The following is a 19,198-nucleotide window of genomic DNA, read 5'->3' as shown; positions in this document are numbered from 1 at the left end:
AGGCCGTAGTAAAGTGCAAGAATTGCTATCGCACTACTAGTACACAACTGCATAATGCACACATGTACGAGCGCGCACATTTGAAGAGAAATGTCAACAAACCGGTGCAGCTGCTTGAAATAGGAAAGCGCAAGATAGTAACGTGAGAATTTCATCAACAACAGCATCCTACACAATGAAGAAAGAGAACCTGTGTCTAGTGACGTCAAAAGGATGTCGTTTAAACGCACAATGCCAAGAACAAAAGAAAAGAATACGAAAGAAGGGAAAAGAGGCTGGGGACAGAGCATGTTCTCTCTCTATATATATACGATTGACATTATTGATTATATCGAACCTAGCGTGTATAGCAATAAGTGGGGAAACACATTGAAGGATTAAAGGGACTGTCCGAGCTAAAGCGAGACATCGAAGCTAGAACAACGATGTTACACGCTTTCCTATGATACCTATAGAGTCACTGTGCACAGTATAATTCAATTGAATTAAATTCGTAGCCACGTATATATAATCGAATTATCCGGTCGGCGCTTTTGCCGCCGTGACGTCACCGACAGTACACCCTTTCAACCGAGCTTGACCACATAGCACGGTGAAGGCCAACCATTGCGCGGAATGATACCTTTATCACTCCCGATTTGTGGAAAGCGCGGGGCGTACGCCCTTTTTGGAACTGCGTAAGTGTTCCAAAAAGGCGTACGCCTCCCGTTTTTAACGAGCCAGGGGGCGGAACGATGTCATTCGGATGGCGATTGGCTATGAGCGTGCTATGTGGTAAAGTTCTGTGTCTGCAGGTGGCGAGTCTCGCGAAACGACCCCTCTGACACTTTGCACTCCCCGACGAACTCACGCACCCTCTACGGATGTCCACCCTTCATCCGCTTTTTTTTTTTTTTGGTATAGGCAGACAAACCTTACGTGTAACATCACGGCGCTATTATTTTTATTTTCCGCCAAGATGCGCTACCTCACGCTTATATCACCGTGAAGCCGAAACCCGGCGCTGAGGTGGCGGTGGTTTTAAAGTCATTAATTTTTTTAGTAGTGACTTTAGGCGGTTTAGATTAGGTTAGGTTGGGTTAGGTTAGGTTAGGTTAGGTTAGATAAGTATGTCTAGGTAGGATAGAGCGTGCGTGGACACCCCCAGGGCCATAGAGAAGTCCAACTTGATCTAACCTACCGTGGGCGTTGCAGCGTTAGATTACGCCGGCATCAAACTGTGTGCTTCCAGCCGCCGTTGGCATAGCTTGCTGGGTATGTTTATTTTGGTATTAAACTTTTAAAAATATTGTAAATATTTCCGAGAGCGATTTATTCGCCACAAATATTTCGAGGGACATTCTTACGAGGCCCATTTTCAGACTTTACGCTTTATCCTTCCAAACAACAACAAATAAGTGATATAATGATGTAGTGGGATGTTTCGCCGCTGAGGCGGCACCCTATCCCATATGCTATAGTATCCGAGGTATATGTGATATATCCGATTAAGGTTTAGATATGGCAGCTACCTATAACTCACAATGGATGCAACTGCAATCTTAAAATCTTTCCTTTCCTTACAAACAAACAATCTCTCCGTGTCCGAGGAGGAGGGCAGGAAAGTTGTAAGGACATCATTTTCTACGTATCTATTTCATCTACTTCTACAACCATCGCCCTCTCAAGAAGTATCATCGTCGAGCCGACCTTGGGGTCTTCAGTCACCCATTAAATCTATATAGCCTCTAACATAGTCCATCTACAGACTCTTCAGAATATTATATTCGATAATATTATTATTACCTAACGCGCATTTTCGCATATACAAGAACAAATATGAAAAAAAATAGGGAGGAGATGATTTAGAGTGGAATAATAGAGCGTCAGTGATTTACAGTAATTTATAGTAACGTAAAGGGTAGGCGTGTGCGAACGCTCAAATTTTTCAAATACAGAAGCCAATAATTGGATACGATTTCGGAGTCGAACGCGGAATTGAATTTCGAATCGAATCGTCGTGTCTTCCAAACCGGATATAAGCAATAGACCTCTCCCTGTTTGTAAACAAATGACGTCATAGTGTTCAACAGCGCCACCAATTTGGTAGAGTTGAACTACGCTCTAAGCTAGGGGGGGGGGGGGGGGGGGCGAACAAGGTCGCGCCCGAAAGCACACGGCCTTGAGAGGATTACGATGGTCCCTGAAAAGGACGCGACCTTCGGTCCTACTTTGCGAACAAGTGCCCATTCGTTGAACCCAGCCCTCCCCTTCAAATCTGTTTCGGTTTCAGTCCGTCTACCAACGTCATAATGACGTTTCTCGGGTAGAGGTCTATTGTAAGGCCCAAAAAGGCACAACAGAGGCCATAAAACAAAGTGAATGCTACATCATATTCTGATCCGCATGAATATATCCCGTATACATGCTGTACACATGTTTTTACCCCTACATGCGCTGCGTGTGTATCCGGTCTCGTTATACCACTCTTCGTTTAGTATCCCAATTCGGTCTTATGACTTATTTCGCTTTGTGTTTGCTTTGGCTACGTGTCTATATACGCTTTGGTTTTGAAAACGAATTATTCGAACCATGTCCACTAAAGAGTAGTAGTTACTTACAAAAAAACAACAAAAAACGTCGCAACTAGTAATAACTATTAAGTGGTACCAAGTAATGGGCAGTGATGGCCACTAACTACTTCTACAGTAGTTTAACTAGTAGTTCAACTACTTTTCAGGGGAGTAGTTAAACTACTTCTTTAACTACTGCAATGAATTTTAACTGCATATATAACTACTTAACGTTGTCCATCAACACCAATCCCTTGTAGTGTTCTTGGACACCTAAATATGAATCACAAGCAATGATAAACTTTGGCTCAAGCCATTGCTACGATCGTCAAACAGAAAGCCTGCGGCGGGATTCTTTCTGTGCCTACGCAATAAAGTAAGCTGCAGAATTATTTCGCAGCAAATGAGGCTCCACTGGACAAGCATTAAAAGTGAAGATTTAGTACATGTGCCCGACGCAATTGCTCTGCACCTCCGTTCTTATCAAACAAGCAGCTCAAAGTGAAAGTCGGAGGCACAGTCGTGCCGTAAAGCTTGCGGCAAAATCGGAAGTAGTTGGCGCGCCTGCAGTGACCTAACTACTGTAGTTAACTACTCAAAGTAGTAGTTCAACTAGTAGTTGCCACTACATTTCTGAAAGTAGTTGATAACTACTTTTTAACTACAATCAGGTAGTTTAACTACATGTAGTGAACTACAGGCCATCACTGGTAATGGGTAACTAGTTCAGCTGTAAAAAGTTGTAACGCCACATAACCGAAGCTTACGAGTAAAGCAACATAAAGGACGGAATTTTATTCCCTGAACTACCCGTTTAGTAGTCCTAAAACAATAACAGTCACGAGGAAGGAAGTACTTCCTCCGAAACGTCAACGGTTACTCTTCTTTTCACGGCACTTTAAACAGCTTTAAAATTATATTAATAACCGCCTCAGCTTACTCAAATCAATTACAGTCAAACTCCTTTACAACGAAACTCAGGGGACAGCAAAAATAATTCGCAGTAAAGGTATTTTCGCTAAAAAGGATGTCCATTATTGGACCTATAGCCTCCAGCGGGACCGCAAAAAAAATTTGCTGTAGTGGTATTTTCGTTAAAAAGGTGTTCGCTATAAAGGGGTTTGACTGTACAAACAAGTGTAACCTTGAGGAAACGTGATAAAAATATGTACTGCCCCCTATCTCTCTCTCTGCCTACGAAAATATAATTTCCCTCGATGCGAAAAATAACGTCTAAATTCCCGCTTATAAATCCCCTCCTTTTCGGCTTCCCCCCCGTAAAGCAGCGTAACGAAATCTTCCCCTTGGCGGCGGCGGCGGCTTCATCATCACTTGGAAATACTACCGTTCCCCCCCCCTCCCCCTTCCATTCTCGTAACCGGAAGTGACGGTGACTTCCGGCGTCCGAGTTACTCCCCGTCTTCTTTCTTTCTTATTCCGAGCAGCAAAGCACAGCGGAGGGAACCGCATGCTGCATCCGCTGTGTGTGTGTGTTTGAACGTTGCAAAAGCTGTTGGTTCCAGCCCACACACACACACACGGACCTGTCCCCCCTTCCCTTCGCCTCCTCCCCCCCCCCTATTTCCGTTTCCTGCACATGCGCATGGCGCTGGTGTGTAAGAGAGAGAGAGAGCATCCTGTGCAACTGCGGCCCAAGTCTTCCATGGTGCCGTTTTCTTCTTTTTCGGCTGTTGGAAAAGTCGTTAGCGCGACGATCGTGCAAGTGGCCGTCGACGGGTGTGATACTAGGTGCATTCTTTTCGCTTGCACCTTCTGCACCAGATCTGAACTGGGTTATTTGCGTGCTGCACTTTTCCGTTGAAAAGAAAGGCATTACTAATAAAGTTCCTTTCAGCTGGAAAGTGCAGCTCCCGAAAACTCGTCTTGCGTGGAGTCCAAGGTAGTGCAGTCCAGTGCAAGTGAAAAGAATGCGCTTACTATGAGGGGACTGTGAATGATTTACAGTCGAGCTCCGGTAGTCTGTAACGTAATAATAATAATAATAATAATTGTTGTACAATACTATATAATAATTTGGAGTGTATTTACACGCAAGGTGATTGTTCGCAAACTTGGAACAAAGTGATGGGTAAACATATGCTATAATTTCGATTTGTTCGTTTTAAAAGTATGTTCCGTATATATTTGTGGGTAAGAATCGGGCGTTATATATTTTTATTTTATATATAGTTTTTATTAACTTGTCCATAAACAGCGCGATGGCCGTTTAATCAGGATTTTAATCGAGTTATGAGATTAAAACGAGGAGCTGCCTGTGGTTTCGTGTTGTTATCGGTTTAAAAATAACCTTTTAAATAAATAAAATAACTTTTTCGTGTCATATATGCATTTTTGTAAGCGCTTGGAGGGGGGAGGGGGGGCAACAATTCAGTGTTATCTAATTCCAGGTAAGGTCGTGTGCTTCGGCCATTATTACTTAATCTAATTCGACGTTAAACCGTCCACTTGTTACGCTTATCCGAGCATTATCGGCTGAACAGAAGCTTTCCCTGCGGTGTCGCACGGCGGCAGCAGGATTTGTCTGGAACGCTGTACACGCAATGTGAAATGGTCGTTATAAAAAAATAAGCGTAACAAATTCCAAGAGGAATAAGGAAAATACAAACGGTAATCAACAAAACTACCATATTGTTACACAACTTACAAAGAAGACAGGTAAAAAAAAATTATGCTTTCAAGAAAGAAAATAACTTTCATCGATAAATTAAAGCATCATACGTCAGAATTACGCAATAAAAAGATTAACGTTAAACGCCAACGTTACTTTGAAACATTAATACCGCGCAACGTAATAAAAGACTACTACGTAAAATATTTATTGCGTTGCGTTAATGACAAAAGCACTCGTCAGCTATTCGATCGAGGAACATGACAGCAGCATGAATCACACGGCAATTAATGCACTGCTTTCATGGCGGTGAACAGGTGTGTTCTGCTATTAAACAAACCTCTGTGTACGGCTAACTATACAATGCATCAACGAGGCAAATGTTACTGCGATAGATTTTCTCGCGTAATTACAGACAGATGTTGCGCTAGCCATAAAGTCTTTGTTCATACAGTTAATGCACTTTAAATGCGTATCAACATGTCCTGGCAGATCCGAGGCGAACTTTTCTTGTGTGTGTCAATAGGATAAAATTGCTAATTTGACTGCTGAGATACTTATGCTACTTCGGTCGTCATCGTCTGATGCATTTGATGCGTTTTAGGGTATCGTACGCTATCGCATTTGCGTACGTAAGGGATAGCGTTGGTGGTTCTGCGCACGCGCAAAACATAGAGAGCTTCGCGCATTGCGCAGAAACACCATGCTATTCTTTACGTGCGCGAGGGGATAGCGTATGTAAGGGATAGCGTTGGTGGTTCTGCGCACGCGCAAAACATAGAGAGCTTCGCGCATTGCGCAGAAACACCATGCTATTCTTTACGTGCGCGAGGGGATAGCGTATGTAAGGGATAGCGTTGGTGGTTCTGCGCACGCGCAAAACATAGAGAGCTTCGCGCATTGCGCAGAAACACCATGCTATTCTTTACGTGCGCGAGGGGATAGCGTATGTAAGGGATAGCGTTGGTGGTTCTGCGCACGCGCAAAACATAGAGAGCTTCGCGCATTGCGCAGAAACACCATGCTATTCTTTACGTGCGCGAGGGGATAGCGTATGTAAGGGATAGCGTTGGTGGTTCTGCGCACGCGCAAAACATAGAGAGGTTCGCGCATTGCGCAGAAACACCATGCTATTCTTTACGTGCGCGAGGGGATAGCGTATGTAAGGGATAGCGTTGGTGGTTCTGCGCACGCGCAAAACATAGAGAGCTTCGCGCATTGCGCAGAAACACCATGCTATTCTTTACGTGCGCGAGGGGATAGCGTATGTAAGGGATAGCGTTGGTGGTTCTGCGCACGCGCAAAACATAGAGAGGTTCGCGCATTGCGCAGAAACACCATGCTATTCTTTACGTGCGCGAGGGGATAGCGTATGTAAGGGATAGCGTTGGTGGTTCTGCGCACGCGCAAAACATAAAAGCTTCGCGCATTGCGCAGAAACACCATGCTATTCTTTACGTACGCAAAGGCAATAGCGTAGGTAAGGGATAGCGTTGGTGGTTCTGCGCACGCGCAAAACATAAAAGCTTCGCGCATTGCGCAGAAACACCACGCTATCCCTTAAGTACGCAAAGGTGATAGCGCGCGACGCAATAAAATTGTCTATTAACTCGAACGTCGCTGCGCAAGTGCATCATTGGTATTTATATTTGACCTTTTTAGAGAGTTTCGTTGTATCCATCCCCTATCGGAGTAGCCAGACTTTACCCCGTGGTCAGTAGCAGCGCCATAATTTTCGTCCTATCTAATCTAGATGTAATGTAATCCACAGAAATAACTTACGGACTCGTAAGCGGCGCACGACGTACTGATTATAATTTCATTACGGCACGAAACGTGTAAGAAATGTGTATCCAAAACCAGAAATCGGCTCTTCTTTCAACACAAACGTGAGCAAAAAGAAAAAAAACAAAAAAACGAACACAGACTAATTTAAGGCCGGTTACTTTTTCCGTGCTATATAGCTGTAAGCGCCGTCTGGGTTAACTTCTGCTCGGGTTCGCAGCGATGTCACGCAAAGACGGCGTTCGGAGCGTACCCGAGGAAGTCAGTTATTGACCCATAAACGGGCGTCCTTGAAGCCGGTGACGGTGCCAAGTTTCGCCGTCCAAATAACAGGAAGCGGGTTAGGGACACGTCCAAATCGTCTTGATGGCAGGCACGCTTCACGCATCTGTGCGATGGACGGCTCAAGAGTCTCTTTTATATACGGATACCGCTCGATGTTTGCGCCTATATATGCCAGTTAAATATAGCGGGGTCGAATCAAAGAGAAGGTATACCGCCTGTGTTGGCTATGTAGCCGAACATAGTCAAATCTAAAAATACCTCACGCGTGTGGGCTGTATGGCCAAATACAGTCAAACGGGCTTAGTGGGGGAAAACGAAGTTGCCTGCAGACGCTGCAGATGTAGACCCTGCTGAAGCTGTTGGTTGAGAACTCCTGTCGCTTGGGTGCCAACTTGAAAAAGTGCTCTGACACCAGGGGATCCAGGTTCGATCTTTGGACGGAATCAGTGAAGCACGCGTCTGTCAAGGCTTAAGAATATTCGGCGGGTACTGAGAGATAAAGTAGATATACTGAAATATTTCATGCACTCTCTTGGATAGGATTGGATTAGCATCAATAACTATTATCATGGTTTACCTTTGATGGTGGAGAGCTTATGTTTTAAATCTAACGGTACACAAAGTAGCACCCCCCTTTTCTTTGCTGTGTACCCTGTACAGGGGGGGGGGGCATTGCTATTTCAGCTTGAGAGACATTTCGGCAAAGAAACATAAAGCTGTCACTACCAAGTGTGATAGTGACCCCCACCCCCCAATTTTCTGCAACACCCATGAAAAATCTTGGGGGGGGGGGCGTTAAACCTTTGGAGTACTAGAAAATTCCCTCACGTAAGCAGCACTAATTCTTGATGAATTTACAACACACAGCCTCATATGACGCTGTGCACGGGGCAATTGTGCAAAAGTAAAAGTAAAATGAAAGTCCACTATGACGAACAGCGATTACTTTCATGACCATCTGCTGCCATTGGAACAGTGGCCACCGTTCGTATACCGTTTTGAAGTCATTTTTTAAGTATTTCTCGTTAATATATTTTCCATCATCTTCTCTTCCTGTCCTGTTCCAATCCGTTCCTACAAATCACCTACAACGAAAGCTGCTCGGCAACAAAAGACAAAACACACAAAAAAAATCCTCGTGCATTCACCGACTTTTAAAAAAAAAAAGGTTTTTTAACCTCTCACAAAAGGCAAAACACATTTCGGCCTTTCTGAGTAATACCCCGCCGAACGGGTTCTACGAAACCTCTCACATCCACCGTTCCAAAATTATGAATTTCTCGGTATAAGTCCTTCACATATATCATATTGTCGTACGAGTGTCTTTCATGAGACACGTACGTCATCTTCTATGCATATGTATATCGATATAGGGGGATACGTTCGTGTAATGCATGGTTTCCGTTGCATTGACGAAGAAATCCCCCCACCCCCGCCCCCCGAATGTTCGTAACGATGCGTGTATCTCCTCACGGTCGAGCACTGCCCGAGTTTGCTCTCTCTGTCCCACGATTTTCCGGGAACGTAACGACGTGCCTCGGATCAATGGACTTCCCGGTATTCCCGGTAGAGGAAGCGGCCAATGGGAAAGGAGGGAGATGATGATGATGATGATGATGCTTTTCTTTCCGTGGAAGCCAGAGGCAGTTGGAGAGGGAGGGCCCGATCGATGACGGTCAGGGTGGCGGGAAAACTCGGTTTGTACCTCTTGGACCTAAAGCCACGAATTATCAACTTCCACCGTTAAAGCAAACTAAACGAAAAATAGAGATAAAAGAGAGCCATCTCTAAAACTGCGAGACCGTTATCAGTTGTGTGACATTATCTTCCGTTATCTCTTCCTTCGCGACGTTCGTTTCCGCTGCGGGCCATCTGGCACACAATGAACTGCGGATGTATAAACGTGGGATTGACGAAATGCTACACAATGGGTCCTCAGTGGGGTCCTGCCAGCAGTGATGTCGTCATCAGTATAATTGCCATTTTATGGAAGTGGCGTTATCGATTTTTTTAGCCATTTATCTCGTTATCAACGATGTTATCTTTGTTGAGCCCGGGAAATGAAAGAATGAGTAAAACGCTTCTGGTTCGTCTTTCTTTTCTTTTTTTTTTTTCTTAGTTCGATCGCCAATGGTCTGCGGTTGTTTCCGTGATCCCTATCGCTATATATATACAGAGTCGGTAATGATTGCTTGTGTCGAGGAGACGAGGCATCGCGGGTCATTGACGGGAGACAATCAATATATCAGCCACATATATCGTTGTGTAACGCAGTACACTCTAAGAAAAAAAGGAGTACTTTTACTCCTTTTGGGGAGTAATTGCATTGCCACAAAAAATAGTCCCTTTCGGGAGTAAATGAATGTCACAGAGTGAAGAGCGCATTTCACGCGCTGTTGTAAGAGTCCAAGGTACGTAATTGGTGCGCATGCATGAAAATACTTTGAAGCAAACCGTCAACCGTGATATATCGAGTGATATAAAATCTTGCGCCATACATATGGCACAATCTGCGAAAAAAAGATGCTGTAACTGTTTCTTACTCTGTGTGGCTGGAAAATTGTTACGTTGGCTGAGTTAAACAGCCTTATGTCGTTCAAATTGACCAAGGGCACATATTTACGTAGACTGTTGTATTCAGGAGACCATTCGCGAAGTTTAGTGACAATTTGCAGTCCTGGGGAGTAAATGTCGGGACTAAATGTATGGGTTAGGGGACTAAAATGGGGAGTAATTGCAATCTAGGGGAGTAGAAGCTGCAATTACTCCCCGTTTTACTCCTTTTTTTCTTAGAGTGTAGGTATCCACACAGCGGGAGAGGGGAATTTCTCGGAAAATCTCGCGTCTCGTGAACATCTTCTGGAAACGCATGAGCGGGTCAAGGGGGCTTGAGAAGGCCAGGCATGTCTTCTATTTGTATTGATCTCGCGTCACGGGTTGTCTCCGATTGAAGTTGCGTGTTTTTGAACCGGGAAGCAACACTGTGGCTGTGGGCAGCGCACAGGCTTGGCCAGGTTGTGCCAGGACAACGAGAAGACCAGGGCCAGTCAAGAATGAGTCTTACAGCCGGGTGTCGACCGCAAAGGTTTTTGACGACGTGGAAAAAAAAAAATGTGTGCGTGGGTTTCAACCAGCTGGAGTCTCAGAAGGAGCATGTGCTGTAGCGCGTCCCTTGAACGCTCGCAGAAGTTCGTCCTTGTCTTCTGCGACGGCCCATAGGCCCTTGGCGACAATGTCCTAAGACGGGATAGCTAGAGATGCAGGACAGGATGCAGAAGTCATCACAGGGAGATGAGTATGATGTCAGGGGTAGGTTTTGTGTGCGCCGATGGGACTGGAAGAAAGTGACGAATCGTGGAAGCAAGCTTTCCTGGTCCGGTGATTGAACAATATCGCAGAAACACCTGTCGTGGCAATGCCGCAACCATGCTGATAACTGATAATCCTGGGACTTACGTCACGAGACAACATTGACCACGAATGGCATCACCACGCGTACAGCTCTTTGATGCGCGCTGACGGCGCTGCATCGACGAAGCCATACCATATGGCGCCGAGATGCCTGCCCAGGCAGCACAATGTACTGAAAGTCAAGTGCAATAGGGGTGGACGGGTAGGTGGAAGGCCTTGAACAGACTCTTGAAACAACAAACGTTGATAAGACACATACCGTCCACCCCTATTGCACTCGACTTTCAGTACATTGTGCTGCTTGCGTGCAGTCTAGGCAGGGTTCGACCACGCAACCTTGGGATCGGTATATACGCAGGCAATGGTACAAACCAGGGTGTCTAACCGAAAACCTTTTTCGTTGCGGTTTTTGCTTCGCTTTAAAAAAAACTCTTCACGGTTCTGGTTCAGCTCTAGAGTGAAAAAAAAAATAACGGTTCAAAACTGGTTCGAACCAGTTCAGGTGCACATTATATAAAGAGAATTTAGTGTAGCCAAAATAACCCAATTTATTCTCTCCAAGATGTCAAACAGAGGGAGAAGAAAGCAGCGGGGTTGCAAACCTCCCTCGAGAAAAACAACGAGCCACGTCTTGCGCTCGGCTGGGATTGTTGTGATGTGAGGTTCGTGCACAAATAACTACAATGTAGTTAACCTAAGTAACAGCGAGCCGTCGAGTATTTCCGGAGAAAGACGGGACCTTTTTATTCGAGGAAATTAATTTCAGAGTTTCCTACCTAGACACCGATGGACGCCATGTATTGTGCACTTGAGCTCTTGCGGCATGCGCTTTGACGTCCAATAGTTAAATTTTCCACTTGAACCGAGGCTAGGAGCATATTTTTTTTTTTTTTTTACGGTTTTCTTACCGTTCCGGTTCGCCCAATACAGCTTTTTTTTCTTTTCTTTTTTCGGTTTCCGTTCCGGTTTTCGATTAAGTCCGGAACCCTGGTACAAACGGATCCACCGCTGCCGGTCATTGTTATCTCGTACTCGAGGAATATGAAAAAGAGTTAAAACTTGAGCTGGGTGGTGATTCATAGTTAAAAAGGATACCCCCCCCCCCCAACCCCCCCCCACCCCCAAAAAAATTTTCAGTTTGAACTTTAGTGCCGTGTCCTCGTCTTTCCCTGCACGGGGGGGGGGGGGGGTTGATCATATTTAATTCAAGGGATATGTTGCCCACAATATTTATAAATTTATATATTTATTATTTAGAAATTTTTAAACTTTATATATATATATTATAATTTAATGTATATAATTTATTTATACATTTTATTAATGACAATCATGAGTCTGTAGTACCAAGTAGTAGTCCTGTGTACTTCGTCTTGTGTCTCTCTTAGCCCTTAGTCTCAAGGAAACGTTACCGTATTCGAATCTACACCAACTTGCTCGCATGCTACTTTTATGGTCACGGTTAGAGGTGCGCCCAGGCGATATTTGTTGCACATCCTTGTTTTCGGATAGAGACATAACGTTTTGAAATCCGCCATGAGATAATAAAATGATATCCACGTATAAGCATTAGTGTCTCTGCCAACGTCCCCTGCCCTAGGGGGAGCCACAATTGAATCCAAAATGGTGTCAAACTGTCATGAAAGATGAAAGTCACTGAAAATGGTTAGCCAGCTGTAATGGACGCGAACCCACATCTTCTGGATTGCCGGTCCAGGGCTCTACCAATGGAGCTAAGCTAACACGCCTCCTCAGCGACTTCCAGGGTGCGTCATCTGAAGGCAAATTGAGGCTTTGTATGTATTTGTCCCTTCTATGTTGTTCCAGCCTCAGAACATCAGTTCTCTCATGTCAAACTGTCAAGCTTTTGTGCCTTTACCCGCTATTATTGGACAGATACGAATGGCCAACTGCGGAAAAACAAAGACGTTTGTCACATTAAATTTTTGGTCATGCAGATTTTTCCTACAAATGCAACGAATGTACGCGCAGGTATGCTCAATAACCGCACGGATGCGGATGCTGTCAACCTCATCCGCGCTCACCACTAATTACGGTTACCTTACAAGTTTCGTTTCATTCTTTTCATCCTTTTGCGTGTGTGTGTGTGTGTGTGTGTGTGAGAGAGAGAGAGAGAGACCGTGTGGACGTCAGTGTGACACGTTCCTTTGTCTTCCAGTGGCAACTGCCTGGTTCGCGTCCGGGCGCAGGTGATGACCCGGGATGATTCGACGGGCGGCTGGGTACCCCTGGGAGGCGGAGGCCTCAGCAGTGTATCGGTACGCAAGAGGGACAACAGTACAACGGGTGGTACATGCTATCACATCACGGGCGAGCGCGAAGCGGCAGTGCTCCTGTCCTGTGCCATCGGACGGGACTTCACATACAACAAGGTCATGCCCACTTTCCACCACTGGCGAGCGGGCGATCACAAGTTTGGACTCACCTTCCAAACTTCCGCCGACGCCAGGGCCTTCGATAAGGCTGTGCGAGTCGCCATGGAGGACTTGCTCGACGGTAAGGACTGATGCCCCCTTTTAGACGTCCAGAATCGGATCTTCCTTCTTTCGGTTATTATTTAGAACAAGTTTTCTTTTATTCTCTTGGTTTTGACCTGAGTGTAATCTTGGAATGCATATATAACTCAACTAATCCATTTGTGTCTTAAATACGAAGGTTGCCATTAAAGGAGCACTAAACAAGTATACAACATGCACTTTCTGTTAATGCATCGTCCTATGTTCCTAGCGGTGAATCTTTTCCAAAAATTATTGGCACCAAAAAGTATGCATAATGTAAAAAAACCCCGAGACTAGGGAACACGAAGGGACAGACACAACACGAAGTCTCCTAAAGTAACTAGTAACTAATAACTAACTACTAACTAACTAACTAACCAATAAAGTAACTACTCTTTCTAAGCCAACATAACATTCACTGCACTCTTCCCAGATCGTTCCTTGTTCCCTGCCCTGCCGACAATAGCCGCACGTCATTATGACGTCGTGCTCCATCAACCAGTCAAAATACGAGACGCTTATACGTCGATTTATCGTGATGTGGGGAGGCGAGATAAATTCTAGACGTCTCTCCACTTGAAATGCACAAGATAACCAATTCAAACAGTACCACAATTCCACAATGTTCGATTTTGTGTGCGCATTATATCTTCAGCGCTGTATTGCTCCGCGAGGTCACAGCGACGTTCCCACAGCCTGTTCTTCCCGCATCCCGCAGCTTGTCTCAACAAGGCCCGTCATTGGCTAGGAGTACGAAATCTCAGCCCCATCTCTAGTAACTTGAATACAGCTTCGCTACACGTGTGAGACATGTGACGTAGGTGCTGTCCGAGAAGGCAGCAGAGTCGCACGCGGATTATGCTCTTTAAATGGCATTGTTTATTGGTAAATATGCTCGCTGCGAGCAAAGGAATTCCATGTTTGGATATTGTGAACCACGTTCTTTTGCATCTTTGGGGCATCGTAATTGGGGAAATGTTCGGCGAGCTATTTAGTGCCCCATTAACATATGAGGGCTCTGTCAGCAGAGCATGGCGGGTTATACAAAATTTCATGCGGCATCCATGCACGGAGTTTCTCGAACGTGAGGCAGTACGTGGTAAAACATACCGCTGGTACAGCAAACAGTACAGTGGAAGCTCTCTAGTACACACAACCACGGGATCAGGATGCGAAGAGATGAGAGAAGACCTAGAGATGCGAAACCCCGGGAAAAAAATGGAAATTTGGAAAAAAAAACTGCTTCTTTTCGGTTTTTTTCTTCGTGTCCAGAAAAATTGCCCAAAATTTCCAGGCGAGAAAATTCAAAAATGTAAATTTTTGTGCCTTCGATGCGTTCCAACCCGCCAACAGTGCCTTGGGTGCCTCTAATCCGCTAACAACCACCAACTTAGAGCTCCGTCTGGCTTCTCCAAGCGATCGCCATCGCGTTTACATAATGTCGGAGTTCTGGTCCGAGTGGACGGGTTGTTCCAATTACCTATCGCTGAGTAGACAGCAGTCTTACGGGATGCTCTGCTCTGCATTTATGCCTAGAGGACACTGCTAAAGTATCTAGCTCATCGTATGCTGTGGCTGGGCCGGCAATGCTTCGACTCAGCAGTAACCGCGTTTGTTTCCATTTTTTCAAATTTTTCGGAAAAAAAACCCGAAAATAACTGTTTTTTTTCTTTTTCGAGCGATTCAAAATTTCTGGAAATTTTGCATCTCTACTCTTGTCCGCTGAAGGGAGGTGTCCGTACACAAGAGGTATTGAAGTAAGAGCATTAAAGTTTGCCGAGGGAAACTCAGCTGTCCGTAATAGGGGAGTGTCCGTATAGGAGAGGTGTCTGTAATGGGAGGTTTTCGGTGTATTTCTAATGACTGTAATGTCTAACATATACTCCAATGTTCAAGGTGGTTCAACTCCTATGCAGCCATTTTCTTTCATTTTTGTTCCATTACAAATGCAGTACCTCAACTTCGGAAACCCTGTACATCTCACGAAGCGTTGTGGCACCCGCACAATGACCAATTTGTACACTTTTCATAGATCCCATTGCCTTAGTGTGCACCATGCATGAATGTTGTTAATACACGTGTCACATGTGCCCGTTTAAAGCCTTGACGTGTAAGTGCCGCAAACAAAAATGGGTATAGAAGTCATGCAGGACGGCAGCGATAAACTCGGAACAGAGTTCATGAAACCCAATTTACTGCCTTCAAAGTAAAACTGGTTACGCTTGATGGCCGGTGCAGAAATGCGAGCAGGCAAGGAGTAGTGGGTTGTTATTTTAGGGAGCTTACAAAATGTTAGCATTATTTTACGAGTTTATTTTTTGTTTCCATAGTTCTATGCAATACCATCCGTTCGTGGACATTATACGTCCACATTTCCTTCCATGTCTTCCCCTACAGAAGGCCTTCAAACTACTATGGCCTTCCCTAAAATCCTTTCTTTTTAAGGCCTTAAAGGGACCATGAAGAGACTCGAAAAAACCTCTGGAAGCATACGTAATGCATTCCTAGCCATTAATCCATTTACCATGTGGAGTATGAATCGAATGTTGGTTAGAATAACGGAGATATTAACTAAAAACCACAGCCAAAAAAGGCGACTACTTCGACACCACCGCGGAGAGACTGGCAATGACGTAAAAAGCAGATGACCTGTGCCACTGTTGGACTATACTGGTGCAACCTTGGTGTGAGCAAAGGATGTAAGTGATGCCAGTCCGCTTGCAGGGGATGTGTCGGGCGACAGCTTGACGCTTTCTTTTCTTTTTCTTTTTTTGCATGTGAACTGCCCTTGCGTAGAATGCACTATGGCAAAAATAAGATATATTTCGGGTAGTAGGCCTCCTTGCGAACCATTCTTCACTGATTTTTGGGAATCTTTTCATGGACCCTTTAAAGAGGATTGCCCGACAGAATATAACGCGACGCTCTAGCACATGGTTGAATATCTTGTATGCGGCTTTTGTCACAAGCAGTACATTGTTACATTGCGTACATGGCTGTTCAACACCATATCATGAGATTAAAATTCTAAAATCGACTTCATTGTATGTCATCGCATGTGTCCTGTCGACATGACAATATGGCACACAGGATTACTTATACCAACCAATATCTGCTGCAGTATGCCATAACATAAGCGAAATAGAGCTGCATCTAACACATGGTCACGTGCATTTACATGGCACGTTGCTCCCACGGACTGTTTCACTGCACCGTATCTGCTGCATCAACGTGCAACCTGATCTAATTCCGTAATAGCCATCCCAGAATTAAATGTACACCACAGGGCTGCATTTCACTGACACTAGCTGCACAGAATCTCACGACATCACCTGGCACACACAGATGAACATGTTTCAACACTTCATATCTTCAGCCACGCAGTACTCAACTTGTCACGAGCAATATTTGGGTTTGACATGAGCCTTTCAGGAAGAAGCAGGGTCTACCTTTCTAGTTCGACTAGTTTGACCACTGATATAACATTATCGGGCTCATATGAAAAAGCGCACCAGTTCAAAGCAGAGAATCAAACAAAACACGCAACATCCTAATATACGTGAAACAAATGTAACCTAATAAGTAAATAAATAAATAAATACACAGATAAAACTTCATCTTCGAAAGTGTTTCGGGGATCTCCATGCAGTCATATAGTCGAGAGAAAAATTATTCTTTTCACTAGCGTAAGTTCCCCCATCGATGTAACGATAGTGCAAACCCTGGAAAGCAAAAGACGGAAGGGGCATGTCCAGACAAGCTTTCTCGCCGCTCTTGATCGCCTTCAAGGTACTTCGAGGGGCCTGATAGAGGGTCATGTTTGTACGCCCGCTCGTTCTAACCGCTGCCGACTGATAAGGACTATCAGTGAAGGAGCTTTTATGGGAGGAGGGGGGAGGGTTCTTCTGTAAATATGTGTCGAGGTGCTACTACACTTACTACAACGCCTTCAGTGTGGTCGGATTTCTGCATGCGGGAATGGTGCACGATGTATGTTCTGCTTCCCTACCTTTTTCACACCCTAGGCAGACTGAAAATTATTATCACCTATTATGAAATTTGTACTCCTTTACTAAACATGCGATGTTGGGTAGTTGGTAGCTGTACAACATAATCTAAAAGAAGCACACTAGACGGGGACGAAACGGACTAGACGGGATAACTGCTTCGGGATAACTCGCAACTGAAAGAAGATTAATTTAAGAATGGAGCCTGATGGACTTCCATGTGTTCAAGTAAGTAAGTATTATCTGAAAAAAATTCAAAATAAAAAAAATAAAAAATTCACGTGTTCAAGAAGTTGCATGACTCAAGGAAAATCTGATAAGTCACATGCAGGCATCCAAGCCAGTAGGCTTGGATGCCTGCATGTGACTTATCAGATTTCTGTGAGCCTACTTTTCCTTTTTAAACGTTGCGTCTTATTAAACTTCTTTCAGTTGCGATAAGCAGCTGTTCTGTATAGTCCTTTTCGCCTCCCTCTTGCCGCTTTTGGATACGTCGTACTTATATTTACATGAAGTCATGCATAGTTCCTACTAGCTCCTGGCAAGACCAGACAATCCTGTACAACATAACTCACCTGAAACACCTTTTTTTTTTAAAGTTTCTTAAAGGGACTATTGCATCCGGAAACGTGTGGATGAGAGCGATATGGTAATGTTCGTCATCGCTTCACAGTATACGTCAAGTTTCTCTTCCGAAAAAGAAATGAAAAAAAAGAAAAGCAGCTTACATATTAAATAAACGAGTTTTAAAGATTCACGCTCCCGCAATATACCAGGTGCAAAATCCCCGGTAAATAAGCCGACTTTCGCTTACCAGTGCGAGTTCTGAAGCAACCATGTGGAACACTGTGTTGTGCTCCCGACTGTACGAACGCTAACCCCGGAAGCCGATCCACAAGCCGATCAGACTCTCTGCGACCTGCAGAGACCATCCCGCCCGCCCATTGGTCGACGGAGGCCCTACGGTTGCTCCCTGATTGGCCCTGTCCGAGTGACGTTTTCTCCGATTTCCAGAGAGGGAATTCCGGAATACTCTCACCATCTCTCGTCTGCTCTTGCCATGCATTATGTCAAATTGCACAGAAACTACCCCACTTATACGCGTCAGATTTTCGGCACTATTATTGAGGGGTAAAATGGAGTATGAGGAGTAAATGAGTAGCAGTTTCGGAGTCGACTGGGACAGATGCGACAGTCCCTTTAATACCGTATGTCAAAAAAATACTTAACACGTCACCTGAGTCGTCTACAGCATACTATTAGCTGCAGTGGCAGTATACCTATATCACATATTTTTCCCAGACCTTCGGGTTGTTTATGGGCACCTTATCAAAAATAAATTATTATTATTATCACTGCAGATATTCATGCCTGGTTGAATGCAAAAAAAACACGTTTTCACACACACACATTTCATGTAATGTAGCTGTTCAATCACATTCTTCAATCGCGCGCAGTGCCAGAGGCTGAGGGGTTGTCAATATGCAGCCCGTGTTGATGATCCTGTGCAACTTGTCTTGTGAAGGATGCGATAATTATCCTTTATCATCCACATTTTGAGGGTGGAGATGAAGTATATTGTGGATAATTTAACATACATAAAACCTTCCCATCTGTTCCTGTACGGCCTTGCTGAAATCCAGGAACCTCAGACGATGAAGGCAAGACATACAGAGCCTCTCATTGGTCTAGACTAGAGCTCTGCACGGCCTGACTTTTCCGGGCCTTCCTGTTTTTATGTGGCCCATCCCGGTGATTCAGCAATTAGAGTCCAGCCTAGCATTTCCAGACACGCGTTTTCCTTACACGTTTCTAGCGCTTATCAAACAAATTTATAAGTACATTTATAACAAGAGAAGACAAGGCCACAAGCATACAAGAACTGGCGGTTTAACCACTTCAACAGCACGAGACCAAATTAAATCCAGAACGCACGTGGGCAAGCGTGTTATCGTTACACTACAAGTTTTCGTGGAGGTACAGGATGTTGTCGACAAACTCCTCCCAATC

The 19,198-nt window shown here is 44.6% G+C and overlaps 1 protein-coding gene and 1 long non-coding RNA gene across 2 annotated transcripts in view; one reads left to right on the top strand and one right to left on the bottom strand.

Moving 5' to 3' along the window:
* LOC135397261 (uncharacterized) overlaps positions 1 to 19,198 on the bottom strand; it is a 95,859-nt gene that overhangs the window by 7,028 nt on the left and 69,633 nt on the right. The window lies entirely within an intron of this gene.
* Positions 1 to 19,198, top strand: part of LOC135397254 (sprouty-related, EVH1 domain-containing protein 1-like) — a 31,414-nt gene that overhangs the window by 5,723 nt on the left and 6,493 nt on the right. Inside the window, exon 2 of the mRNA XM_064628704.1 lies at positions 12,842 to 13,179. Within this exon, the coding sequence (XP_064484774.1) occupies positions 12,842 to 13,179 (338 nt within the window). The remainder of the gene's footprint in view (positions 1 to 12,841; positions 13,180 to 19,198) is intronic.

This window comes from Ornithodoros turicata, chromosome 6, assembly GCF_037126465.1.
Source record: "Ornithodoros turicata isolate Travis chromosome 6, ASM3712646v1, whole genome shotgun sequence".
NCBI lineage: Eukaryota > Metazoa > Arthropoda > Arachnida > Ixodida > Argasidae > Ornithodoros > Ornithodoros turicata.
The sequence above is the reverse complement of the archived record's forward strand: the minus strand, read 5'-3'. Positions and strand labels throughout refer to the sequence as shown.